Raw genomic sequence first — 27694 nt, forward strand, 5'->3', positions numbered from 1 at the left:
ACAAGAAGGATGCAGATACAGAGAACACAAAGGGCCTGGATGGGTGGAACAAAGGGCATGACTGAGGGCTCTTGGAGGAGGACTTACTGAAGTAGAAGTTTAAAATGTTGTCTGGGGAAGGCTGAGAAAGGCCTTGAATATCCAGCTAATGATTTTAGAGTTTATTCCCTATACTTTTCAGAACTATTGAAGGTTATTTTATTGGTTTTTAGAGCAAGAGAAAGGAAGGGAAGGAGGGAGGGAAGAAGAATATGTGTATGTGTGTGTGTGTGAGAGAGAGAGAGAGAGAGAGACTTCAATTTGTTGTTCCGCTTATTTATGTATTCCTTGGTTGATTCTTGTATGTGCCCTGACTGGTGATTGAACCTGCAACTTTGCATGTTAGGACAACATTCCAACTAACTGAGCTACATGGCCAGGGCCAAAGGTTATTTTAAGAGAAGGATAACATGGTGAGTAACTTAATTTAGGAGAATTAATCTGACATCATTAGGATTAATTATCTAGGTGGTAGGCAGAATTCTGAGATGGCCCCCAAGATTTCTAACCCCCTAGAGTATATATGTGAAATCCTCACACCTTAAGTGTGGGCAATATTATGAGTTTAACAGATTTTGCTCTCATCATTAGGCTATGTTATATTACAGAAATGAAGGATTTTGCACATATAATGGAAGTCCTTTATTAGTTGACAGAGATGATCAAACAGGAATTATCCAGAGTGGACCTGACCTAAATAGATCAGCCTTTATGGGCCCTTAATGAAATCAGAGAGATTCAAAGCAACTGAGATACTCTCCTATTCACCTTGAGGAAGCCAACTGCCATCTTGTGAAGAAGGGCTTATGGTAGGAAATGGTGTGAGGCATCTGGGAGCTGAAGGCTTCAGTCCTGTGGCCATAGGAAATTTAATTCTGCCAACATCCAGTGACCTTGGATGAGACTGCAGCCCCAGCTGACACCTTGATTTTAGCCTAGTGACTTTCTGAGCAGAAGATCCCTCTAACTCATACTCAGACCTCTGACTTTTGGGAACTCTGAGATAAATTTGTATTGTGTTAAATTTATGTTAATTTGTTATGCAGTAATAGAAAATTAATACAATCTAATCGAAGAATTGGAATCAAGGATTATATCTTTGCAAGGATTATATGGGTAGAAGACAGTGGCCCAGAACAGGCTAAATTAGATGTGTTTAGGGTCCAATGTGGAAACACATGTTGATAGGATGGCAAAGTGAGTGGCCCAGTAGGCAAGGTAACTTGTGCTTTCCCTTGCCCTATACCCTAATCATCTGATCAAATGTATTTTCACACGTGGCCACAAGCAGGTAAATAAGTGTGAAACATGATAGAATGGCAGGGACCTAGAAACATGGTTATGCACATCTGCATTAGCCAACAAACAGTTTCTCGTGCAAACATTATTTCTCTGGTGAATGAAGCAATGTATGGAGAGTCTTTTTGTTTGTTTTGCTTTGTTTACATATGTCATATATCCACATCTATAAAATCATACAAAATAGTTTCTCTGCTTAAAAATCCCCTATACTCCATCTACTCATCTCTTCTCCCCCAACACCAGCCACTGGTAACCACTGATTTTTTAATTGTCTATAGTTTTATCTTTTTCAGAATGTTACACACTTGGAATCATATAGTATGTGCCCTTTTCAGATTGGCTTCTTTCACTAACAGATATCTATTTTAGATTACTTCCTGCATTTTCATGGCTTCATAACTCATTTCTTCCACAGTTTATGTATTCACCTACTGAAGGACATCTTTTGTGACTTTTTTGTTTCAACAATAATGAATAAAGCTTCTACAGAATCCCATGTGCAGGTTTTTATGTAGATGTAACTTTTCAGCTTGTTTGGGTAAATACCAAGGAGTGCAATTGTTAGATTATATGGTAAGACAAAGATTTGCTCTGTAAGAAACTGCCAAACAGTCTTCCAAAGTGGCTTTATCATTTTTCATTCCCATGAGCAATGAATGAGAGGTCTTGTTGCTGCACATCCCTGTCAGCATTTGGTATTGTCAGTTTTTTATATTTTAACCATTCTAGTAGGAATGTAATGATATCTTATTGTTGTTTATACATGCAATTCCCTAATGATATGATGTTGAACATCTTTTCAAATACTAATTTAGCATTTGTATATCTTCTTTGGTGTATTTGTTTATATCTTTTGCCTATTTTTTAATCATGTCATTCATTTTTTATTGTTGAGTTTTAAAAGCTCTATGAATATTTCGCATACAAGTCCTTTATTAGGAGATAATGTGTTTTGCAAATATTTTCTTGAATTCTGTGTCTTGTCTTTCTATTCTCTTAACAGAGTACTGCAGAGTGGAAGGTTTTGTTTTTCTTTTCTTCTTCTTCTTCCGTCTGCCTTCTGCCTTCCTCTTTCTTGCCATTCCTGAGGTGGCCAGCCCTGGCAGTGAGTGTCTACCACTTTTTCCAGAGCCCCAGAAGTTTGTGATTTTAAAGGAATTCCAACTGCCCTGGCTGGCATACCTCAGTGCATTGAGCATGGGCTATGAACCAAAGGGTTGCTAGTTCGATTCCCAGTCAGGGCACATGCCTGGGTTGCAGACCAGATCTTTAGTGGGGGCCATGTGAGAGGCAACCACATGCTGATATTTCTCTCCCTCTCTTTCTTCCTCCCTTCCCCTCTTTCTAAAAATAAATAAATAAAATCTTAAAAAAAAAGACATCCACCTTATCATTTTCTTCTTTCATTGTGCTTTTGGTGTTGTATCTAAAAACTTATCACCCAATCTAAGATCACCTAGATTTCCTCCTATGTTATCTTCTAGAAATATTATAGTTTGACATTTACATTTAGATCATTTTGAGTTAATTTTTGTGAAAGATATAAGGTCAGTGTCTGGATTCATTTTTTTAACATGGATGTTAAAAAAAAGTACTATCTGTTTTATTTTAATTTTTTAAAGATTGTTTATTTTTAGAGAGAAGAGAAGGGAGGGAGAAAGGGAGAGAAACATCAATGTGTATTTTCCTCTCGCATGCTTCCTACTGGGGATTTGGTCTGCAACCCAGGCATGTGCCATGATTGGGAACTGAACCAGTGACCCTTTGGTTCAAAGGCCAGTGCTCAATCCACTGAGCTACACCAGCCAGGGCTCCAGTACCATCTGTTTTAAAAAAAGAAACTATACTCTTTCCATTGAATTATCTTTGGTCCTACATACAAGAATAGTTGACAGTATTTGTCTGGGTTGATTTCTGCAGTCTCCATTGTATTCCATTTATTTGTTTCTTCACCAATATCACTCTGTCTTGGTTACTATAGCTTTATAGTAAATCTTGAAATCATGTAGTGTCAGTCTTCTGACTTCATTCTTCTTTAGTACTGTGTTAGCTCTTCCTGGTATTTTGCCTTTCCATATAGACTTTAGCATCAGTTTTTCAACATCCAAAAAAAAGCAAAAAAAAAAACAAAACCCAACTTGTTGGGAATTTGATTGAGATTGTATTGAATCTGTAGATCAAGTTGGGAAGAACTGACATCTTAAAAATGTGGAATCTTTCTATGTAGGAACTTGGAATATCTCTCTATTAGTTTAGATTTCATTTATTTACTTGCATCAGTTCTGTAGTTTTCTTTATTTAGCTTTTATACATATATTGTTAGACATAATTTTAAGTACTTTGGTTTTTTGGTGCTAATATAGATGGTATTGGATTTTCAATTCAAATTCCAGTTGTTCATTGCTCCTATACAGAAGGCAGTTCACTTTTGTATATTAACCTTATATCCTGCAACAATGCTATAGTCACTCCTTAGCTCAAGGAGTTTGTTTGTTTGTTTGTTTGTTTGTTTGTTTGTTTGTTTTGGGTTTTTTTTTATTCTCTGGGATTTTTAACATAGACAAGCATGTAATCTATGAATAAAGGCAGTTTTATTTCTTTCTTCTTAACCTGTATGCTTTTTCTTTTCTTATCTTACTGCATTAGCTCTAGTACAATGTTGAAAGAAATGGTGAGAGGGAACATCCTTTTCTTGTTCCTGATCTTATGGAGATAGCATCTAATTCTTCCCTTTAAAATATAATGCTAGCTGTAGGTTTTTTACAGACGTTCTTTATCAAGTTGAGGCAATTCCCTTCTAATCCTAGTTAGCTGAGAGTTTTTACCATGAATGGATATTGACTTTTGTCTCATGCTTTTTATGCACCCAGTAATGTGATTATCTGATGTTTTTTTTCTTTAGCCAGTGGATGTGATTGATTACATTCACTGATTTTCAAATGTTGAATTAGTCTTCTATACCTGGTGTATAATTTTTTATACATTGTTAGATTCAGTTTGCTAATATTTTGTTAAGGGTTTTTCCAACTATGTTCATGAGAGATACTGATCTGCAGTTTTCCTTTCTTGTAATGTCTTTATTTGGTTCTGATGTAATGGTAATGTTAGCCTTACAGAATGCATTAGGAAGTAATTCCTCTTCTTTTATCCTTTGAAAGAGTTTGTAGAGAATAAGTATAATTTCTTCTTCAACTGTTTGGTAGAATTCATTAGCAAACCCCTCTGGGCCTGGTGCTTTCTGTTTTGGAAAATTATTAATTATTGATTCAATTTATTAATACATATGTTTTTAAAAAATATATATTTTATTGATTATGCTATTACAGTTTCCCATTCCCCTCTGCTGTGCTCACCCCCTCCCACCCACATTCCACCCCTTCAGTTCATGTCCATCGGTTGTTCATGTAAGTTCTTTGGCTTCTCCATTTCCTATACTATTCTTAACCTCCCCCTGTCTATTTTATACCTACCATTTATGCTACTTATTCTCTGTACTTTTTCTCCCTCTCTCCCTGTCCCACTCCCCCACTGATAACCCTCCATGTGACCTCCATTTCTGTGATTCTGCTCCTGCTCTAGCTATTTGCTTAGTTTGCTTTTGTTTTTGTTCTTTTAGGTTTGGTTGTTCACAATTGTGAGTTTGTTGTCATTTTACTGTTCATAGTTGTGATCTTCTTTTTCTTACATATGTCCCTTTAACATTTCATGTAGTAAGGGCTTGGTGATGATGAACTCCTTTAACGTGACCTTATCTGGGGAAGCACTTTGTCTTCCCTGCCATTCTAAATGATAGCTTTGCTGGATAGAGTAATCTTGGATGGAGGTGCTTGCCTCTCATGACTTGGAATACTTCTTTCCTGCCCCTTCTTGCCTGTAAGGCTTCTTTGGAGAGATCAGCTGACAGTCTTATGGGAACTCCTTCATAGGTAACTGTCTCCTTTTCTCTTGCTTTTAAGATTCTCTCCTTATCTTCAATTTTGGGTAATGTAATTGTGATATGCTTGGTGTGTGCTTCCTTGGGTGCAACTTCTTTGGGACTCTCTGAGCTTCCTGGACTTCCTGGAAGTCTATTTCCTTTGCCAGATTGGAGATATTCTCCTTCATTATTTCTTCAAATAAGTCTTCAATTTGTTGCTCTTCCTCTTCTCCTTCTGGCACCCCTATGATTCAGATGTTGGAACATTTAAAGTTGTACTGGAGGGCCCTCAGCCTCTCCTCACTTTTTTTTGAAAACTTGTTTCTTCATTCTGTTCTCATCGAATGCTTACTTCTTCCTTCTGGTCCAAGTCACTGATATGAGTCCTGGTTTCCTTCCCTTCACTGTTGGTTCCCTGTACATTTTCCTTTATTTCACTTTGCTTAGCCTTCACTTCTTCCTCTATTTTGTGACCATATTCAACCATTTCTGTGAGCATGCTGATTACTAGTGTTTGGAATTGTGCACCTGATAGGTTAGCTATCTCTTCGTCACTTAGTTCTATTTTTGGAGTTTTGATCTTTTCTTTCATTTGGGCCATATTTCTTTGTCTCTGGATGTCTGTTATGTTGTGAGAGGTGGAATCTTAGGTATTCACCAGGGTGGGGCAATACACCTTGCTGCATTGTGGTGTTGTATGTGGGGGCAGTGTCAGAGAGGGAACAATGTCACTTGCTTGACTCTAGCTGGCTTTCAGGCCCTTCCCCCACTACCCATAAGCAAAATGGGCCCTTCTGGTGCTGATTCCCTGGTGGGTGAGTTTGTGAGTGAGTACATTCTAGGAACCAGTGGGTCTCTTCAACAAATTCTCCTGTTGAGGCTTGGAGTTTCTCCTACTGCCGAAACCCCCACAGGTTTTACAGTCAGAGGCTTTATTTCCCTGTGCTGGAACTCTGGGTTGCCTGGTGTGTCTTGCTTCCCCCATTGTTCCTTCTGATTTATCTGCACATAAATTTGGGACCACCCAGTCCACCAGCTGCCACCTTGCTAGCTGGTCCTCCAGCCAATGCTTGGCTGCACATCCTCTGTGCACCAGCTTCCCATCTCTGCCCCTCATACCAGTCTGAATGAGTGTTTCTTCTTTAACTCTTTGGTGTTCATACTTCCATACCGTTTGATTTTCTTGCAGTTTTGGTTATTATTTTTAAAAATTTGTTATTGTCCTTCTTTTGGCTGTGCAAGGAGGCAAAGTATATCTACCTATACTTCTGTCTTGGCTGGAAGTCTCCTCTGCACATTTTTTTAATTGGATATTTTTGGTCTTCAGTTGTATGAGTTTTATATACTTGGATATTAGTCCCTTATCAGATATATGATTTGCAAACATTTTCTCTCATTCTGTATTTTGCCTTTATGTTTTGTTGATAGTTTTCCTTTACTGTGCAGAAGTTTTTTAGTTTGATGTAGTCCCACTAATTTATTTTTGTTTTTGAGGCCTGTGCTTTTAATGACATGTCCAAGGAATTGTTTCTGAGACCAATATCAGGTAGCTTTTCCTTATGTTTTCTTGTAAGAGTTCTATAGTTTCAGGTCTTATATTTAAGTCTTTAATCATTTTGAGTTTATTTTTGTGTACTGTATAACATAAGAGTCCACTTTCATTCTTTTATGTGTGGCTATCCAGCTTTTTAACATTTGTTGAAGAGACTCTCTTTTCTTCATTATGTATTTTTGACACTCTTGTCAAAGATTAATTGACTATATATGTATAGATTTATTCCATTCTCTATTCCTGTGTTTATGCCAGTACCATGATGTTTTGATTATTTTAGCTTTGATTATTTTAGCTTTGCAATCACATAAATTACTTTAGTTTCGATTACTTTAGCTTCTGAAATCAGGCAGTATGAGTACTTCAGATTTGTTCCTTTTTCTCAGTATTATTTTGGTTACTCGGTATCATTTGTCGTTCCATATCAATTTTAGGGTTATTCTTTCTATAGAAAAAAATCTTTTTATTTATTGTCTTTTTAAATTTCTTTTAACAGTGTTTTGTAATTTCAGTACACAAGAGCATTGTCTCCTTGGTTAAGTTTATTTCTAAGCATTTTATTCTTTTTAATGAAATTATAAATAGGATCATTTTCTTAATTTCCTTTTTTTGTTTTTCATTGTACATATGTATGCAGCTAACTTTTATGTGTTGATTCTGTATCCTGTAACTTTACTAAATAATCAATGTATAAATGTATTTTAAAGTTATTTCCATCAGAAGAATATTAGTTTGTGAGCATAAATAGGAAAGCAGACCAAGGACTGATCTACAAGGTCAGAGAGATCAGAGAAGTTTGATCAGAGAAGAAGCCAGAAAAGGAGCCTGAGAAGAGGCTGCAGTGAAAAACAAGCAGAACTGAGGAGTTGTCCTGCAGATACCAAGTAGAGTGCTTCAGGTGGGGTTTTGAAAGATTAAATAACCTTTCCAGGCCACAAAGCTGATGGGAGGAGCAGTTAGCATCCACACCAACAGTTAGATGCCAGAATTCATGTTCTAGATTTCTGTGGTTTACTACATATATCACAATCATAATGGTGATGTAACTTCAATGTGTCAACTCTGTACCAGGTACTGTTGTAAGAGCTTTATTTATAATAATCCATTTAGTCCCATTATCATCACCATTTTATAGAGAAGGAAACTGAGACACTGAGCATCTACGTTCAGTCACAAAGTGGCTTAGTCTAGTTTGAGCTCAGCCATCTGGGTCCAGAGTCTGCATTCTGAACTCGTACCGTGGGCTATCTCCCAATGAATGACTCTCTACTGCTTAAATAACTAGAGTATCATCAAGGATAAATTTTATAATGAATAAGGAAGCTGGAGAAGCAAATTAGATTCTTTAATTAGAAAAGGAAAATAAAACTAAGCAATTTGACCTTTGCTTTGTCTATATTGATTTTTGTGTCTCCCAGGCTCAAATAACCTGATGAAGTGCTATATGCCTTCCTTCAAGCTTAAACAAAGTAATTGCAGAGTTGCTTTGTTCTTTCTCCCCTTGGAGTATGACTGAAAGCGAAATGTATTGCTGCCTTTTAAACTAAGTCAAATGAAAGCCTTGGTTTCTCAAGGTCATAAAAATCTGGTCACATAGATTGAATCTCATTCAGTGATTTTAATTTAGCTCCCCTTCAAAGATAAATATAGGAAGTTCTTGCATCTGAGAAAGATTTGCTGCTGAAAATTATATTGCATGGAATACTAGGTCACAACTGTGTTCTTTTAGAATTTACCCTAAATTCATTTAAGAGGAGCTAGAAGCATATTTTAAATTCATTGTTCCTTTAGAAATGATAATACCTTCAGATATTGGTTTTCAGTTGCTTTTTTCCTTCACCTCTATCATTTGTTTTTCCTGGACATGGCCTCTGCTCCTCAACACAGGTGGCCCCCTGAGACTTTTCTTGCCATCCATTCTGTTTTTTGTTCCCAAAATAAGATTGTACACTACATTTTTGGAAAAAAATAACACTGTGCCACCAGGTGGGGCCATCAGTGTTTTCTTTCCTGTTCTACCTGGCACTTTATTCCATAGTCTAGCCTACGCCTCTCCTGTTAGATTACCTATTTTGGTCTTATTTAAAAAATCTAAGACATTTTTATCTTTAAATTTCCAAAGTCCAGAATAAGGCTTTCAAGAGGGGAGTGGTCTTGAGACCTGATCCTCAGCAAAGTAGGCAGTAATCACAGTCACTATCACTAGGTTTCTGTAAGGATGTTAAAAGAAGCTTCCTTTGACTAACTGGAACCTGGTTCCCAGCCTTTGCCAGTCATCTCCAACTGGCTGCTGGCCTCAGTCAGATGTGGTAGGTGACCCAGTCAAAGGTAGAAGTGGAGGATAATGAGAAGCACTTGCAAAGGTTATAGCATGAAGAATTTTTTTAGCGTTTCTTGCAAAACAGATTTACTGATAAAAAATCCCTCAATTTTTGTTTGATTACTTAGTTCTTAAATGCTAATATGTATATTCAGGTTTTCATTCATCTTGAGTAAATTTTGAAAATGTATCTACTAGAAAAAGATCTATTGTCTAACCTTTCAAATTTGTGAGCATATTTTAGAATGTATCAAGAATTATATTCCCTTTCTTCACTTGTAATTTTATGTTCGCCCTATTTTTATCAATCCTGCATGATATTTGTCTATTTTATTACTTCTTCAAATAATCCAATTTGATCCCATCTATTGCTTTTTTAAAATACCATTTGTTTCCATTATTATCTTTATTATTCCATTTTTACTTTTCTTGGTCTTACTATGTGAATCTTTTTCCAATTTGAATTGAATGCATAATTTTCAATCTTTCTCATCTTTGAGCATGTGCTTGTAAGGCTTTAAATTTGCTTTTAAGAACTTTGATTTGCACATCACTGCTTTTGACAAGTAATGACATCACTGTCATTCAGTTTTAAATACTTTAATTATCTAAATGCTTATAATTATTAGAAAAAAATGTATGGAAACTTCCAGCCAAGATGGAGGCGTAGGTAGATATACTTCACCTTCTTGCACAACCAAAAGAAGGACAATAACAAATATAAAACAAAACCAAAAACAACCAGAACCTTCAGAAAATCGAATTGTATGGAAGTCTGACAACCAAGGAGTTGAAGAAGAAACATTCATCCAGACAGATAGGAGGGGCAGAGATGGGCAGCCAAGGCAGAGAGGACATGTGCTAAGGAGGTGGCTGGTGGTCCCACATTTGTGTGTGGATAAACTGGGAGGAACAACTGTGGAACAAGATATACCATGCAACCCAGAATTCCAGCACAGGGAATTAAGGCCTCAAAACCTCTGACTGTAAAACTCTATGAGGGTTGTGGTGGTGGAAGAAACTCCCTGCCACACAACAGAGTTAGTTGGAGAGACCCACAAGGTCCTAGAATGTACTCACTCACAAACTCACCCACCAGGGAATCAGCACCAGAAGGGCCCATTTTGCTTATGGGTAGTGGGGGAAGGGCCTGAAAGCCAGCTAGAGTCAAGCAAGTGACATTGTTCCCTCTCTGACACTGCCCCCACATACAACACCACAATGCAGCAAGGTGTATTGCCCCACCCTGGTGAATACCTAAGATTCCACCTCTCACAACATAACAGACATCCAGAGACAAAGAAATATGGCCCAAATGAAAGAAAAGATCAAAACTCCAAAAATAGAACTAAGTGACGAAGAGATAGCTAACCTATCAGGTGCACAATTCCAAACACTAGTAATCAGCATGCTCACAGAAATGGTTGAATATGGTCACAAAATAGAGGAAGAAGTGAAGGCTAAGCAAAGTGAAATAAAGGAAAATGTACAGGGAACCAACAGTGAAGGGAAGGAAACCAGGACTCATATCAGTGACTTGGACCAGAAGGAAGAAGTAAGCATTCGATGAGAACAGAATGAAGAAACAAGTTTTCAAAAAAAAGTGAGGAGAGGCTGAGGGCCCTCCAGTACAACTTTAAATGTTCCAACATCTGAATCATAGGGGTGCCAGAAGGAGAAGAGGAAGAGCAACAAATTGAAGACTTATTTGAAGAAATAATGAAGGAGAATATCTCCAATCTGGCAAAGGAAATAGACTTCCAGGAAGTCCAGGAAGCTCAGAGAGTCCCAAAGAAGTTGCACCCAAGGAAGCACACACCAAGCATATCACAATTACATTACCCAAAATTGAAGATAAGGAGAGAATCTTAAAAGCAAGAGAAAAGGAGACAGTTACCTATGAAGGAGTTCCCATAAGACTGTCAGCTGATCTCTCCAAAGAAGCCTTACAGGCAAGAAGGGGCAGGAAAGAAGTATTCCAAGTCATGAGAGGCAAGCACCTCCATCCAAGATTACTCTATCCAGCAAAGCTATCATTTAGAATGGCAGGGAAGACAAAGTGCTTCCCCAGATAAGGTCACGTTAAAGGAGTTCATCATCACCAAGCCCTTACTACATGAAATGTTAAAGGGACATATGTAAGAAAAAGAAGATCACAACTATGAACAGTAAAATGACAACAAACTCACAATTGTGAACAACCAAACCTAAAAGAACAAAAACAAAAGCAAACTAAGCAAATAGCTAGAGCAGGAACAGAATCACAGAAATCGAGGTCACATGGAGGGTTATCAGTGGGGGAGTGGGACAGGGAGAGAGGGAGAAAAAGTACAGAGAATAAGTAGCATAAATGGTAGGTATAAAATAGACAGGGGGAGGTTAAGAATAGTATAGGAAATGGAGAAGCCAAAGAACTTATGTGTACAACCCATGGGCATGAACTAATGAGGCGGAGTGGGGAATGCTGGTGGGGTGGTGCAGGATGGAAGGGAATAAAGGAGAGAGAAAGATGGGACAACTGTGATAGCATAATCAATAAAATATACTTAAAAATTAATGTTACACTTATTAATACTTCCTTGATGGGCATTATTTAGAAATGATTTTTTTTTACGTTCTACACATTGGGAGAAATGAGGACTATGTATTCATTATAGATATCTGAAATTAATGTGTTTTCAGAGAATGTGCTCTAAACAGTATCTCTTCTTTGGTTTTTGTTGATAATCCATAGTAATAGCCAATTTATTTAAATATCCATGTATGCTTTCAATGAATATATTCACCATTTGTTGGGTGCCGGATTCTATAGTTTTCCATCAGGTCAAGCTTATTAATTACGTATTTCTAATTATCTGTATATTCACTAATTTTTGATATAAGTTACTGACCTTTCAAAATCCATTATTAATTGGTATTTTCACATTCTTTCTAGACACTGTTTAAGTACCTTAGGGACTGTAGGTCTTTTTCTAGCTTTTGTTTTTCTTCGCTTTTAATCACTCTGGCTTGCTTTTCTCAAATCTCTGGTAATTTCTGAATATATATTACATAAGGGCATTTTTGGAGTTATTTCAGGCCTGGAAAATTCTCCTTCTTTAAAAAGAATTTACATTTGCTTCTGGCAGGTGTCTAGGTACAGAAGCAATTCTGGATCACTTAAATCAAGGTCTGAGCACTGAGGTCGTTTGAAGCCAGGCCTTGGTCCTTTTGAAGGCCGGACTATGTTTTCCTCTTATGTATAGGAAGAAGTCTTTGGAATTTCCAGTTCAAGTGTGGGTGATTTATTGGTTTTCCTTCCTTGGTGGACCTGGACTTTAGTTTTTATTCTCTAACTCTGGGGCTGTTGAAAGTTTCACCCAGTTTCTCAGACTCTCAACTGCCTTTTCTGGAATTGACACATGGTCTTCAAAGAAAAGTTGCCCTAAATGTTATACTTATTTCTCAGAAATTCCTTTTTTTATCTAGATTTTGATCCTAAAATTCTTCACTACCTTATCTCTCTATGCTACCAATATCTCTTGGGTAGCAATATATATATATATATATACATACATGTATATATGTGTGTGTGTGTGTGTGTGTGTGTATAGTTTTTAGTGTAAGGATGGGCCTGCATTATGTAGGATGCCATTACAAGAAGCTGAAGTTCTTATCATGTGCACTTTTTAAAATTTTATTTTTTAAGTATAGCATATGTACAGAAAAGTGAACAAATCATGAGTATATACTGCTCAATTAATTAGCACGGTTAATACATTCAGTAACCCCCACCCACTCAAGAAATAATATCACCATCCTGAAGTCTGCCTAATGTCTCTTCCTCCCCTCTCCCTCATAAGCACTTCCACTTGGCTGCTTTTTTCTTTCTGAAGACCCAGGAAACCAGATATCATTTAACTCATCAATTTTAATCATGAAATGATTATGCATGCATGGCTTTGGCAAAGTCATTTCTAATTTGGCTTGCCATTTTAAATCTATTACTAGGGTAGTTTTCTTCTGTTCCATTTTCTCTCTCTTCCCTTGCATCCACTACTTTAAGTTAGAAACATTCTTTGTTCTGCCCTTATTGTCTTCAGCTCAATTTAGAGTTCACTCCCAGTAGTTTCTCCTTAGTGAAGAACTTGGATGAAAGGGCACTGACAAGGTTCTGGAGTCATAGGGCCTGGATTGCTCTTCTACTCTACCACAGTTCCTTTGTTCTCACCCTTGAAATGGACCTGCAGGCCCCTTCCAGTTGTGCTATTGCTATTCACTTGATGATCTGAAAGTTCTTGCCTTCTCAGGAACGTCACATGTCCTTTTGCTGTCCCTCCACTTCTTTCTGCACAATTGCAGTTATAACAGGTTCTGTTGCTGTCATTAGTTTGGCCCACTTGTAATTTGTCCCCTGATTTTGTAATAGATATTAAACATGAATTGTGGGTTTGCTCTCCTAGTGTGTATGCTCGCTCACTCTTTCTCTCTCAGTTAAAGAATTGGGAAGGAAGGAAAGAAGGAAAAACTATCACCTAAAATTTTTTTAACATTTGATATTTAAGTAAATGACAACATTTTGGGGAGATCTCCCAGTGGAGTGTTAAGATGCCCTACCCCAGCATTCTAGGAGCCAAACAAGAGGTGAAGGGGGAGGCAAGGGAGGAGGAGAGGGCAAAAAGGGAACAGGGCAAAGAAGAATAAAAATTAGGGAGGCTAGTGAGAGAATGTCAGGAAAGAACCAACAGTCAGGTCGAATTCTGCTGGGGATATAGCAAAACTAGACCTCTTTTTAGTGCAAATCGGAGACTGAAAGGTAGTTTATTCTGCCCTGGCTGGCATGGCTCAGTGGATTGAGTGATGGCCTATGAACCAAAGGTCACTGTTTCAATTCCCAGTCAGGGTGTTACAGAACAGTTGTGGGGATGGAGAGTGAACAATATACTATTACCAAATGGACCCACCCTTGTACTCCGGGGGTCTCCCCCACCCCATACTAGGTTTGCCTTGCCCACCACCAGGGAAAGACGTCTCTCAATGCCAGAGATTGGTAAAAAGGAAAGGGATTATTATTTAAAGAGTTATACAAACTTAAGAGTAGTGACTTAATGTTTTCATTGAGATCTCAAAGTCCTTTAGAATATCCACAAACACAGTCCTTCCTTGCCCCTCTGACCAGTCCGGTACTGTATCTTAGGAAAAGAAGCAGAAGTCTGTGGTTCTTCTCTGCCCAAGCCACGTGGTCCCCAAAAGACCCCGGTTCTTCTCTGCCCAAGCTGTGTGGTTCCAAAAAGACCCCAGTTCTTTGCCCAAGCAGTGTGGTCCCAACCCACATGGTTGCTGTTGCTGGGTTTAAATCCCAGAGCCAATCTTCCTCTGCTGCACCATTTCAGACTCCTCCCACAATTGGCTATACCAGCCAGCATTCCGTTTTCGTCCAGCTTTACAGGGCTGCCATAGTAAGTCCCAGCAGGCATAGTCCCATGGCGTGGAGCCAATCATCTCCAAGCTCTCCTGCAGGTGCTGTAATCAGGGAAGGTTGCCTCCCGTTACATCCTGGGTAGAAGTCACTCCCATCCCCCTGACTCAAAGCATGGCCACAGCTATTTAACATATCCATGAAACCAGTCTAAACTTATAGATATGTTAAATGACCATGCCAGAGGTTAGCTGCAAAGCTGTTGCTATGTGAAACAGCTCTGCATGTTCCTGCTCCATGTGTCCCATCCCCCAGCTCAGACTTGTGGGGGTGAGGACATCCTATATATATTTTTACTGATATTTCTTGGATACCCTGAGTTCTGGGCCCCATTACAAATCCCTATTTGGGGCCCCCCTTGGCCGCACCCTTTTATAGGGGTACACTCTGGGGTTGTGGACCAGGTCCCCGGAAAGGGCACATGAGAGAGGCAACCAATGGATGTTTCCCTTCCTCTCTCTCTCCTTCCCTTGCTTTCGAGCTACAAATAAATAAAATCTTTTTTTAAAAAGGTAGTTTATTCTGAGTGAAACAAGTTTACCCTTGCGTTCAGAGGTTGGAGAGAAGACTGGGAATCAGGCCCTGGTTGTTTAAGATCAATACAAGATAGGAAAAACTGGAACATGGTAAGTTTCCAAGAAAATAAAGCTATTAGCAAACAAGCCTCAGGGAGCGGTCATGATTGGTGTTGTAGTCCATAGGCCCAGCTGAGCCAGAAATCAGACCAGCCCAAACCCCTGTGAGATGTGAGCGTAAAAACCTTCAAACAATTCCAGTCCCCTGCATTCCAGCTCACCCCTACATGTGCATGTTAAGGCCCAGACATTATGGAGCAGAGATAAACCACCTGCATTGTTTCCTGTTTGGATTCCTGCCCACAGAAACCATGAGCATAACAAAAAGTTGTTGGTTGTTGTTTTGCATCACTAAATTTGGGTTAGCTTGTTACACAGCAGTAAATTACCAGGTAGCTATTATGACCAAAGAAGATTAGCCATTCCAGATTTCAGGGGAGTACTGCAGTGTAATCAAAGACCTTGGAGACAACATATCAGTGTCCATGTCTAGGGAACTATTGGTTACTCCAAGCAAAGGAGGGTCTCATGTAGCGGAGTATAGCACCATTGCAAACCAAGGGACACATCCAGGGATTCCAAGGGTCTTTTCATCATCTCTTCATCCTAGCACATGAGCAGCCACCTTGTCTTGCTTCAGGAAAAGTGTATCTACCCAGAATTAGGAATATGCTTGTCTGACTTCCCTTGAACTCAGAAATGAGCAAGAGAAGCCTTTTTACATTGTTCCCAGGGTCTATCCAGGAAGGCCACTTAGCTTTTATTGTTTTCTTGCTTGTATCCTCCGAGACATTCCTTGACAGTTATTGAATTTGTCAGACTATAAGATGCACCATTTTTACCACTTTCTTGCATCAAATTTTTTTTTGCTATTTTCCTCCTCTAAAACCTAGGTACATCTTATGGTGCAGACCCCAGATGCACCTAGGTTTCAGAGGAGGAAAATAGTGGGGGGAATTTTGAAGCAAAAAATGTGGTAAAAAAAGTATGTCTTATAGTCTGAAAAATACGGTAATCCATTTATTCATTTATAATGATGATTTGTTATCATCTCCTTTCTTGTTTCTTCTTTTCATCTTTTGCATTCTTTTAAGCAGCTTCTTGGGTGAATGAGTATTTGAATAATAAGTAGTTTTAGCTTCTTCATTTTAATACAGTACTCTCCTTCTGAAAGGCCCAGGAGCAAAGTAGCACTATCTTTTCAGCAATCCTGTAGTATTTGATTTATACCATACTCATACAGCAGAAGACCAGCATTAATAGGCAACTATTCAGTCCCTTTTCAGTAGGTGCCTTCCCTGGGTACTGCCACTCCCATTTCACTGTCATCATAGAGGTGAACTTGTCATCATGGAGGTGGACCCTGAACACTGAGTCACAATGCAAGTAGACATCTGCCTTACTGGTCTGAGCTCCCCTTTAGTGGAGGGTGATGGCACTGAACCCCCTTTCCATTCATCAGGGTTAATTGGCCTCTAAGGAGACTCATTTATCCTAGAGAAGTGACATACTAATTTATTTCAAGGTCTGAATATTGCCTGAGCCCTCATTAAGTTCATCTACCATCTCATCATGTTGCTGGTGGAAGTGAGGTTCTCTCACAACATAGAAATGCATTTCACTGACCCATGCATGATTGTGGTGTGGCAAGATTTATTTGGGTGGAAGGCTGCCCCTGTGTCTCATCTCTGTCCATTCCACCATGAAAAGAGTCCACTGTGTCTTCAGCAATGCAAAAAAAAGTCCAGTGTCCAGAGTATCTGTGCCATATTGAAGCTTAATCCAGTCGAACCTTTCTCACTATCCAGCTAGCTTAGCCTGTACTCCCAACTGCAATCTGTTGCTGTGCCATGGTATCCAGGCTCCCTCCTGGAGCCTGCCTTGGGTGTGCAAATGGCTATCAGCCACACGGCTGCTAGGGCCACATGGTTATGGAGAGAGAATGCACGAGCACATGAGATGAGCACAGGTAACTAAGAAAGAGCTCTTTTTATCCTGGGATTATATTATCTTGGACTTGGGAAGAGCTAGGAGCTTTTTCAAACTAACAAAATCAAATTCTTGGGCTTCTGATGGGTTCACCCCCTAGACAATTGATCCCTGTCTCAGGTTAGACTTATAGGTCTCTATGGTCATGTACCTTACCCTGCATCATTTTGACTTCTACTATGCATATGCTTACCTCTCCCTGCTCCCCCCAAGAATTCAGTAACTGAGGAGGGAAGCAAGAGTTATTAATCTTTGGCCCAGTAAAGCTGTAATCTCCTGGAGTGTGTGAAGCTCTACCTTCCTGGTGAAGCAAACAGGCTTATGCTCCCCAGCCCATTAGGCTCAAAATTTCCAATGCCCTTTGCTTCCTTCTCTATTAATAATTAGCTAACTATCTATGGTAACATTTATACCCTCTGGTTTCTTTGTCCCTGGATCCCCTCATACCCTATAACCCTTGCCAGTTCACCTAAACCTCCTCTTTCCTCTTACAGACACATGTACCTACACATACATACAGAGATAGACCTGTAACAGCACAGGAAAAATCTGATGTTTTGTTTAATGGTCCTCCATTTGTGATTAAGCCACAGCAAAGATAATCCTAACACTATCAGATGCCCTTTTGGCAGAAGTACCCTCTTAGGGTTTAACTACAGAACTGATTATGATAACATCTAATAAATTTAAAAAATGTAGTATTTTTATAGTATTTTTAAAACTTTTCTAAAATGCAGGGCCTGATGTATCAAATTTTTGAAAGGTATAAAGTTGTATGACAATAAGACATTTACCCTCCATTTTGCATCAGATATTTAATGCAGGTCATTTTTAGGTGACCAGCTCCATAAATATGTTGTATGCCCCTCAGATTAGAGAGCACAGCCAGCACCCTAATGACCATACCCCTCTGGTGATATGTGAGTGTTGATTTAAAAGAAACCCATGGAGCAAGAGTAAATCTTTCTAGTCTTCACCTTCCCACCAAGGAGGATTTTTATCAAACTGGATGCTAAGTTTGGGATCCACAGTTTTCAAAGAGAAAATGGACTGAGAACATTTACCCATTTCATAATGCCTGTCTGCATTTATCACAAATGATTCTTGGCTACTAAAACTCCTTATGGGTTTAGACTGGTTATCTCTGTGTGAGAGTGGAGAAAAACATGTATGATAAATTCTCTCAGGCCTTCCAGCTGCTCATTAAGGGAAACAAAACAAAACATGTGGTATGGGAGGGTGATAATTCTGAGAATTAAAATAGAACAGAATGACGAGGTCTGTTTTGGTGGCCAAAGTAGGGGAAAAAGCAAGGATTTTGCTTGTGCAGCCTCTGCTACAATAAAGAGGACCTTAACACAAATGGATAGCACCCTACAAAATGTAGCGCATAATTCAAGCTGTCAGCTTAACCACACTTTTTCCAGGTAAAGAGAAGGAGCCCTTGTTTCCTGGGTAAAGAGAAGGAGTGTTGTTTGCTGACCCCTGCTGCAGACTGCCCTGCTCTGTTGGCCTTTGTGTCAAGGTCTCCTACTTCCCTTCTTTTTGGCATTGTGTTCCCCTCTAGTGGCCCCCTGTAAGGGACCACCCAAGGGGCTGCATAATGGGGACTGATGTAACCACCAAAACATAGGTTTTGTAAGACTGCCCATTAAAAGGAAAATACTGTTTAACTATGTATGTGTTTGTCCTTTCTACAACTGTTTTGTGTGGAAAACAAAACCCCATGTACAAACTTCACTGTGGCAGCACATACAGCTGTTCCAACCATCGGGTGTCAAGTTTGAAATAGTCGCTTCCAGTTTATTTTCCCAAAGCACTAATTCTTGATGTGGTTTATATTTTATATCATGTTTGGATTTATGGTCAGGAAATTTGATATCAAAGCAAACAAATTGTACCAGCTTTATGAAACTATTAATAGTCCTGGAGTTGGTGGCTTGTTATTGCTTTTGTGTGAAATTTGTCTGTAATGCTCCTTAACAAAAGCTAGCAGCCTGGAATTCAGTTCTCAATAGCTATTTACACCTCTGTAAAAGGATTAGCCCTAGCCAATTCTTACACTGTTTAAACCTTAATTTACATCTTTATAGAGGTAGAGCTTCTAGAGACCTCTCTGCTTCTTGGTTGTATTTGTGTACCTGTGGGTGGGAGGCCACTGAACGTTTTCTCTTGGTGAAGGTGCTAAATTGCTTCAGGATAACCAGTAAGCTATACAAATTGAATTAGTTTTGACTGACAACAGTACCCTTTGGTTCCTTAGTTATATTTTGTAGCAATTGAGGTCTTCTTGGTGTTTCATACATGAATGTTTTCTGTTACTTCTGGTTAAATTTAAGAAGTAGGGTCTTAGGAGAATTTTAAAATATAATCAGTAAATTTCCTTGAGAATTAAATGTAAAAATACAGAACTAGAACTTGATAAAGTGATAGTTTTAAAAGTAAATGTTTCTGTCCAGACCATGTGTTGTTCGTTTAAAGATCAAAGCCTTGTGTTTTGGAAGGATCAAACTGGGAGGAGGAAGTGGGGTTTTGGGGCCAGTTTGTTTGCATTGGAATTGGGAATAAAGGGTTGCTTTGCTTCTTTCCCATCTTTCTGTGTATGGGTTTATCTTAAGTAACACACTTATAGCTTATGGACCACCTCTGCAAATGATGCCCCTTTGTTGTTGATCTTTTTGAAATACAATTTTTTTTTCCTAAAACTTTGTTCTGGATGTGACCAACTATAGTACTTATGATTCTTCACCACCATTAAAATGTAGTAAATGTATTTTGTAAAACTTTTTAAAGGTAGCATTATATTTTATTAATTATGTAAGCAAATACATTACTATTTATCATCAGTGATTACCATAGCATTTTGAGACCGTTGTCCCCTAGAGAAAATGAAACCTGAAAGTCCAGCCTGTAGTGAATTTTCTGTCACCTTTGCCTTTGCTGCTCCTTAGCTTGAATTATATCCCCTTCTCCCAAATTCCTCCTCCTTAGTCAAGCCCCTGTGACTCCAGGGAGCTTTCTGTCTCTCTACCCCCTCACAATTCTTTATTGTGTGCCCATTGATTACATGCTCTCCTTTACTGCTCTGAAATTGGGTCACATTCTGTGGGCTTATCTTTTTCTTCTTAAGGGTAGGCTGTTATTCTGTGAATTGAATGGTGGCAAGATAAAACCTTCCAGAAAGAATTAAACCCCAGGTTTTGCCTAAGAAAAATGTATTTACAAGTACTGTAAGTCACATAGACTAGAAGTCTGGAAGGTTTAGGGCAGCAGGGCTCAGAGTGAAGGAAGGACCCAACTAAGGGGCTGGCCTAAAGGTATTGAGAATCCAGGATTAGAGTTTAAATAAGAGTTTAGGGTTTATGAAGGAGCTAGAGAACTGACAGGGTGGCCCAGAGTTTAGAAAAGGGCCTGAATCCATGGGGCCTACTTTATTTCCTGTCCAGGGTAAAAGTGTGCTTCAGGGTGGAGGTGGGCTTGAGCTTTTGCCAGTCACCCTCCAGTAGATGGACAGAGAACCTCTCTTTTATCCTTGTGATACCAGTCACATAGCCATATTGTTCTATGAATTGTTTCACTTTCATTTTGGGGTATGTGTTGAATATTCCCAATTACATGTGTGATCAGTTCCTTAAAAGATAAAATCTTTAATATTTTCTCCCATAACTTTTTAGAATCATTCTTTCCCCAGATAGACATTGTTTTAAAGGAAGTTACAACCAGTCTGTCTGGAGGCTACTATAATACCATGACAAACCTAACCTAAAACAGTGGCCAAATGGTTAGACTCTACAAGTCCCACAGTAAACTGGAAATAAATAATGAAGGCTAAATTCCTCTTTCTATGCCTTCCTGTTCTTACTAAGAATAAAGAAAATGTTATTGCAATAGGATTTAAATGAAGAAATAATAATCATTTCTCTTCATTCAGAAATAGAGGATGTAACATACTTCAATCAGCAGTTTTCAATTTCTTAGCAGTGGCAATTTAAGTAAATGTTATATGAGTTGTGGAGCTCTAACTTGGTTATGATTGACAATATAAAATTAGTCTTTTCTCCTCTTAGGATTATCTACGATTCCTATTAGTCTGGTGGAATATGGAATGAGATTGCATAGCTGTGGATTTGAACATCATTAAAGTCTTCAGAGGGTTAAAAGTTATTTCCTCTGATGTGTTTAAAAGTGCCACATACACACAAACAAATTTTTCAAACTGCCCCATTTTACATGTTTGTCAAAAGATAGTCTAGTTGCTGCATTTTTATGACTAGATTATATTACAGATATATTTCAATAAACCACAAAGAACCACCATAGGTTCTAGAAGCTGGCTGTCTGTGCTTAAATAAACAGCTCATGCAGCACCTGTTTTATTTTATAGGCTCTATAATCATAGTGACATTCTGAAAGGAGACCTTGAAGATTGCAGACCAGCTGTCCTTCACCAGCTTCTGAGACTCTCGCCTGGGGGTGGCACTGATGAAAAGCAAGTCAGGTATTACTGTCATGAAACTACTGCAGTGATGGGGTGGCTGTTCAGGTTCCCAGATGCTTCCAAGAAGAGGGTCGCAGAGTTGTAAAACACTAGTCCACATGATCAGCACAAGAAACTTGTAGTCATTGACTTAACTTTTTTGTGAACTTCACCATCTGTTTCTTTGTAAATGTATTTGATTCTAATTGTAAACAAGATATATCGATTCACTCCCTCCTTATTACAACATTTTTTTTGCTTTTTATTTTGTATCAACATTTTTTACTGTTGTTCAAGTATAGTTGTCTCCATGTCCCCCCCTACTACCCCCACCCCAGCCATCCCCACTTCTCACCCTTGATCCTACTACCCCACTGAGGCTTTGTCCAGGTGTCCTTTATACCTATTCCTGAAAACCATTCCCCCTTTTCCTCCCATTATCCCCTCCCACCTCCCCTCTGATTACTGTCAGTTTGTTCTTAATTTCAGTGTCTCTGATTATACTTTCCTTGCTTGTTCGTTTTGTTGAGTATGTTCCACTTATAGGTCAGGTCATATGGTATTTGTCTTTTACCACCTGGCTTATTTCATTTACATAATGCTCTCCAGATCCATCCATGCTGTCCCAAAGGGTAGGAGCTCCTTTCTTTCTGCTGAGTAGTATTCCATCATGTAAATGTAACAGGGTGCAGCCAGGAGGGGGGCCCCAAAGAGAGATTTGGAATGGGGTCCAGAACTCAAGGTGTCCAGGAAATACTAGAAAGATATATAGGATGTCCTCCCCCCTCCCCCCATAGGTATGAATTGGGGGAAGGGACACATGGAGCAGTAACATGCAGAGCTGTTTTGTACAGCAACAGCTTTTCAGGTAACCTCTGGCATGGTCATTTAACGTATCTATAAGTTTAGACTGGTTTCATGGATATGTTAAATAGCTGTGGCCATGCTTTGAGCCAGGGGGATGGAAGTGACTTCCACCCAAGATGTAACTGAGGGGAAGCTCCCCCTGTTTACAGTGCCTGCATGAGAGCTTGGAGAAGATTGGCTCCATAACATGGGGCCACACCTGCCCATACTCACGATGGCAGCCCAGTAAACCTGGAAGAATACAGGAATGCTGGCAGGTGTAACTGATTGTAGGAGGAGTCAGAAATGGGGCTGCAGAGGAAGATTGGCTCGGGGATTTAAACCCAGACTCAGAAGTCATGTGAAGAGAGAACCATGTGGTTTGGCAGAGTGGGGACCTCCACAGCTTTGGTGAGAGTGAGGACCACATGGCTTTGGGGTGCTCCTTTTTGCCACGTGTCTTAGGTAAGCAGGAGAGACTTTGCCTGCAAGAAAAGGGTGAAAGGACTCTTGCTGTTGGGCCATGAGAAGGTGCCACATGGGTTGGATTAACTGGAGATCCTGGCAGTGACACAGTTGATGGTGCTAGGAGCCTGAATTACAGACTTCTACTTCTTTTCCTGAGATACGGTATGCCAGATTAGGGCAGAGGGAGAAGGAAGGACTGTGTGAGTCTGTTGGTATCCTAAAAGACTGTAATCTTTTAATGAAGACATTAGGTCACTATTCTAAGTCTGTATAGATTTAAATAAATATTTGCTTTCCTTTTCACAAATCTCTGACATTGAGAGACGTCTTTCCTCTGATGGTGGGCATAATGGACCCAGTGGGGGGGTCCTTTCGGTAACAGTATATCGTACCCCCCAGGTTTGTTCTGTAACATAAATGTACCTTAGTTTTTTGGGGGGGGTTAATATATTTTATTGATTATGCTATTATAGTTGTCCCATTTTCCCCCTTTATTCCCCTTTGCCCTGCACACACCCCCACAATCCCTGCCTTTAGTTCATGTCCATGGGTTCAACATATAAGTTCTGTGGCTTCTCCATTTCCTATATTATTCTTAACCTCCCCCTGTCTATTTTCTACCTGTCATTCATGCTACTTATTCTCTGTACCTTTTCCCTGCTCTCCACCTCACACTCCCTTGTTGATAACCCTCCATGTGATCTCCATTTCTGTGGTTCTGTTTCTAGCTGTTTGCTTAGTTTGCTTTTGTATTTTTTACTTGTTGTTGATAATATCTGTGAGTTTGCTGCCATTTTACTGTTCATATTTTTTATCTTCTTTTTCTTAGGTAAATCCCTTTAACATTTCATATAATAAGTGCTTGGTGATGATGAACTCCTTTAACTTGACCTTGTCTGAGAAGCACTTTATCTGTCCTTCCATTCTAAATGAAAGCTTTGCTGGATAGAGTAATCTTGGCTGGATGTAGGTGCTTGCCTTTCATGACTTGGAATACTTCTTTCCAGCCCCTTCTTGCCTGTAAGGTCTCTTTTGAGAAATCAGCTGACAATCTTATGGGAACTCTTTTGTAGGTAATTGTCTCTTTTTCTCTTGCTGCTTTAAGATTCTCTCCTTATCTTTAATCTTGGGTAATGTAATTATGATGTGCCTTGGTATGTTCCTACTTGGGTGCAACTTCTTTGGGACTCTCTGAGTTTCCTGGATTTCTTGGAAGTCTATTCCTTTGCCAGATTGGGGAAATTCTCCTTCATTATTTCTTTAAATAAGTTATCAATTTCTTGCTTTTCCTCTTCTCCTTCTGGTACCCCTATCATCTGGATGTTGGGACATTTAAAGATGTCCTGGCAGTTCCTGAGCCTCTCCTCATTGTTTTGAATTGTTTTTTCATTCTGTTCTGGTTGAATGTTTAGTTCTTTCTTCTTGTCCAAACCATTGACTTGAGTCCTGGTTTCCTTCTCATCACTGTTGGTTCCCTTTGCATTTTCCTTTTTTTCACTTTGCATAGCCCTCACTTTTTCCTCTATTTTGTGACCATACTCAACCATTTCTGTGAACATCCTGATTACTAGTGTTTTGAACTGTGCATCTGATAGTTTGGCTGTCTCTTCATCTCTTAGTTGTATTTTCTCTGCAGTTTGATCTGCTCTTTCATTTGAGCCATTTTTTTTTTTGCCTCAGCACACCTGTTACTTATAAGGGGTGGAGTCTTAGGTATTCACTAGGTGTGGGGTAAGCCATGTCGCTGTGTTGTGACACTGTATGTGGGGATGGGATCCAACAGGGAACAATGGCGCTTGCTCTGCTTTCTGCTGGTTTTCAGTCACTTCCGCCACTACCCACAAGCACAGTGCACCCTTCTGGTGCTGACTCCTGGGTGGGTGGATTTGTGTACATTCTACGACCTTATGGGTCTCTCCAATGAACTTTCCTGCAAGGCTGGGAGTTTCTTCTGCTGCCGCCTCCACCCCCATAGGTGTTTTCAATCAGTGGCTTGAGGCTTCATTTCTCCCTGCTGGAGCTCTCAGCTGCGTGGTGTGTCTCCCTCCCTCCTCCTGGTTTATATGGATGCCAATGTGGGACCTTAAGCTCCACCAGCCATTGCCTTGCTGGGTCTGCCAGCTGCTGCCTTGCTGGCCAGCTGCAGAGTTGCCCACCCTGCTACACAATCTGCCACCTCACTGGGTCCTCCAGCCACTGCCTTGCCACCAGTCCTCTCTGCCTGGCCTGTCTCCACACCTCCTACCTGTCTGAATGAATGTGTCTTCTTTAACTCTTTGGTTGTTGGACTTCCATACAGTTCAATTTTTTGACAGCTCTGGTTGTTTTTTCTTTTTAAAATGTTGTTCTTTTGGGTGTGCAAGGAGGCACAGTGTGTCCACCTACTCCTCCATTTTGGCCGGAAGTCTAAATGTACCTTAGTTTTTTGACACATTCATTTACTCATCGGCACTTAGGTTGCTTCCAGCACTTGGCTATTGTAAATTGTGCTGCTATGAACATTGGGGTGCATAGGTTCTTTTGGATTGGTGTTTCAGGGCTCTTAGGGTATAATCCCAGCAGCAGAATAGCTGGGTCAAAAGGCAGTTCCATTTTTACTTTTCTGAAAAAATTCCATACTGTATTCAATAGTGGTTGCACCAATCTGCTATCCCACCAACAGTGCCCTAGGGTTCCCTTTTCTCCACAACCTCTGCAACACTTGTTTGTTGTTTTGTTTGTGATGTCCATTCTCACCAGTGTGAAGTGGTATCTCATTGTGCTTTTAATTTGCATCTCTCTGAGAGCTAGCAATACTGAGCATCTTTTCATATGCCTCTGGGCCCTCTCTATGTCCTTCTTGGAGAAGTGTCTGTTCAAGTTCTTTGGCTATTTTTAATTGGGTTGCTTGTCTTCTTAAAGTGGAGTCCTGTGAGTTCTTTATATATTTTGGAGATCAAACCCTTGTCTGAGGTATCATTGACAAATGTTTCCCCATACGGTTTGTTCTTTCTTTCACTTTAATACTGTTTTCTTTAGTCATGCAGAAGCTTTTTATTTTGATGATATTCCATCTGTTTATTCTTTCGTTTATGTCCCTTGCTCTAGGGGACATATCAGTGAAAATATTGCTGCATGAAATACATGAGATTTTCCTGCCTATGTTCTCCTCTAGGACTTTAATGGTGTCACAACTTATATTTAAAGCTTTTATCCAGGTTGAATTTATTTTAGTGTATGGTGTAAGTTGGTGCTCGAGTTCCATTTTTTTGCTTGTAGGTGTCCAGCTCTCCCAGCAACATTTGTTGAAGAGGCTGTTTTTATTCCATTTTATGCTGCTGCCCTGTTGTCGAATATTAATTGACCATAGAGACTTGGGTTTATTCCTGGGCTCTCTGTTATATTCCACTGGTCTATGTGTCTATTCTTATGCCAGCACCAGACTGTTTCAGTTACAGTGGCCTTGTAATACAGTTTGATATCAAGTATTGTGATCCCTCCTACTTTGCTCTTTTTTCTCAAAATTGCAGCAGCTATTCAGGGTTGTTCATGGTTCCATATAAATTTTTGAAGTGTTTGTTTTTATATCTGTGAAATATGCTTTTGGTACTTTAATAGGTATTGCATTGAATGTATAAATTGCTTTAAGTAGTATGGTCATTTTGATGATGTTAACTCTTTGAATCCATGAACACAGTATAATTTTCTGTTTGATTGTGTCTTCCTTAATTTCTTTCTTCAGTATTCTGTAGTTTTCTCAGTACAGGGCTTTTGTCTTCTTGGTTACGTTTATTCCTAGGTATTTTATTTTTCCTGTTGCTAGATCAAATGGAATTTTTTTCCTGATTTCTGCTTCTAATGCTTCTTTGTTGGTACACAGAAATGCTTTTGATTTCTGAATATTGACTTTATCTCCTGTTTTGCCAAGTTCATTTATTAGGTCAAGTAGTTTTTTGGTGGAGTCTATAGGGTTTTCTATGTACACTATCATGTCATCTGCAAACAATGACAGTTTTGTTTCCTCCTTTTTATTTTGCATGCTTGTTATCTACTTTTCTTTTCTGATTGCTGTGGCTAGGACTTCCGATACCATCTTGAATAGAAGTGGTGAAAGTGGACAACCTCGTCTTGTTCCTGATCTTAGTGGGAAAGATATTATTTTTTCCCCATTGTGTATGATGTTGGCTGTAGGTCTCTCATATATGGCCTTTATTATGTTGAGGAATGCTCCCTCTGTTCCCACTTTGCTGAGTGTTTTTATCATAAGTAGGTGCTGTACCTTATCAAATGCTTTTTCCACATCTATTGATATGATCATGTGATTTTTTTGTCTTTGCTTTTATGTGATATATTATGTTTATTGACTTGTGAATATTGTACCACCCTTGCATCACTGGGATGATTCCCTCTTGGTCATGGTGTGTGATCTTTTTAATGTATTGCTGGATGTGGTTTGCCAATATCTTGTTGAGGATTTTGGCCTCTGTGTTCATCAGTGATATTGCCTGAAGTTTTTTTTTGTTATGTCTTTATCTGGTTTTGGGGTTAGGATGATGCTGGCTTCATAAAAAGAATTTGAGAGTCTTCTCTCTTCTTGGTTTTTTGGAATAGTCTGTGAAGGATAGGGGTTAGCTCTTCCTTAAATGTACTGTAAAATTCTCCTGTGAAACCATTCAATCCAGGGCTTTTCTGTGCTGGGAGTTTTTTGATTACTTCTTCAATTTTGTCATCTGGTACTGGTCTGTTCAGGCCTTCTGCTTCTTCTTCATTTAG

The 27694-nt window shown here is 39.3% G+C and overlaps 1 protein-coding gene across 1 annotated transcript in view; it reads left to right on the forward strand.

The window, feature by feature from the left end:
- Positions 1 to 27694, forward strand: part of KIZ (kizuna centrosomal protein) — a 158958-nt gene that overhangs the window by 42914 nt on the left and 88350 nt on the right. The window contains 1 exon segment of the mRNA XM_045833099.1: positions 21536 to 21649. Coding sequence (XP_045689055.1) covers positions 21536 to 21649 — 114 coding nt within the window.

This window comes from Phyllostomus hastatus, unplaced genomic scaffold (genome assembly GCF_019186645.2).
Source record: "Phyllostomus hastatus isolate PE091 unplaced genomic scaffold, TTU_PhHast_1.1 phas_contig_17, whole genome shotgun sequence".
Classification (NCBI taxonomy): domain Eukaryota; kingdom Metazoa; phylum Chordata; class Mammalia; order Chiroptera; family Phyllostomidae; genus Phyllostomus; species Phyllostomus hastatus.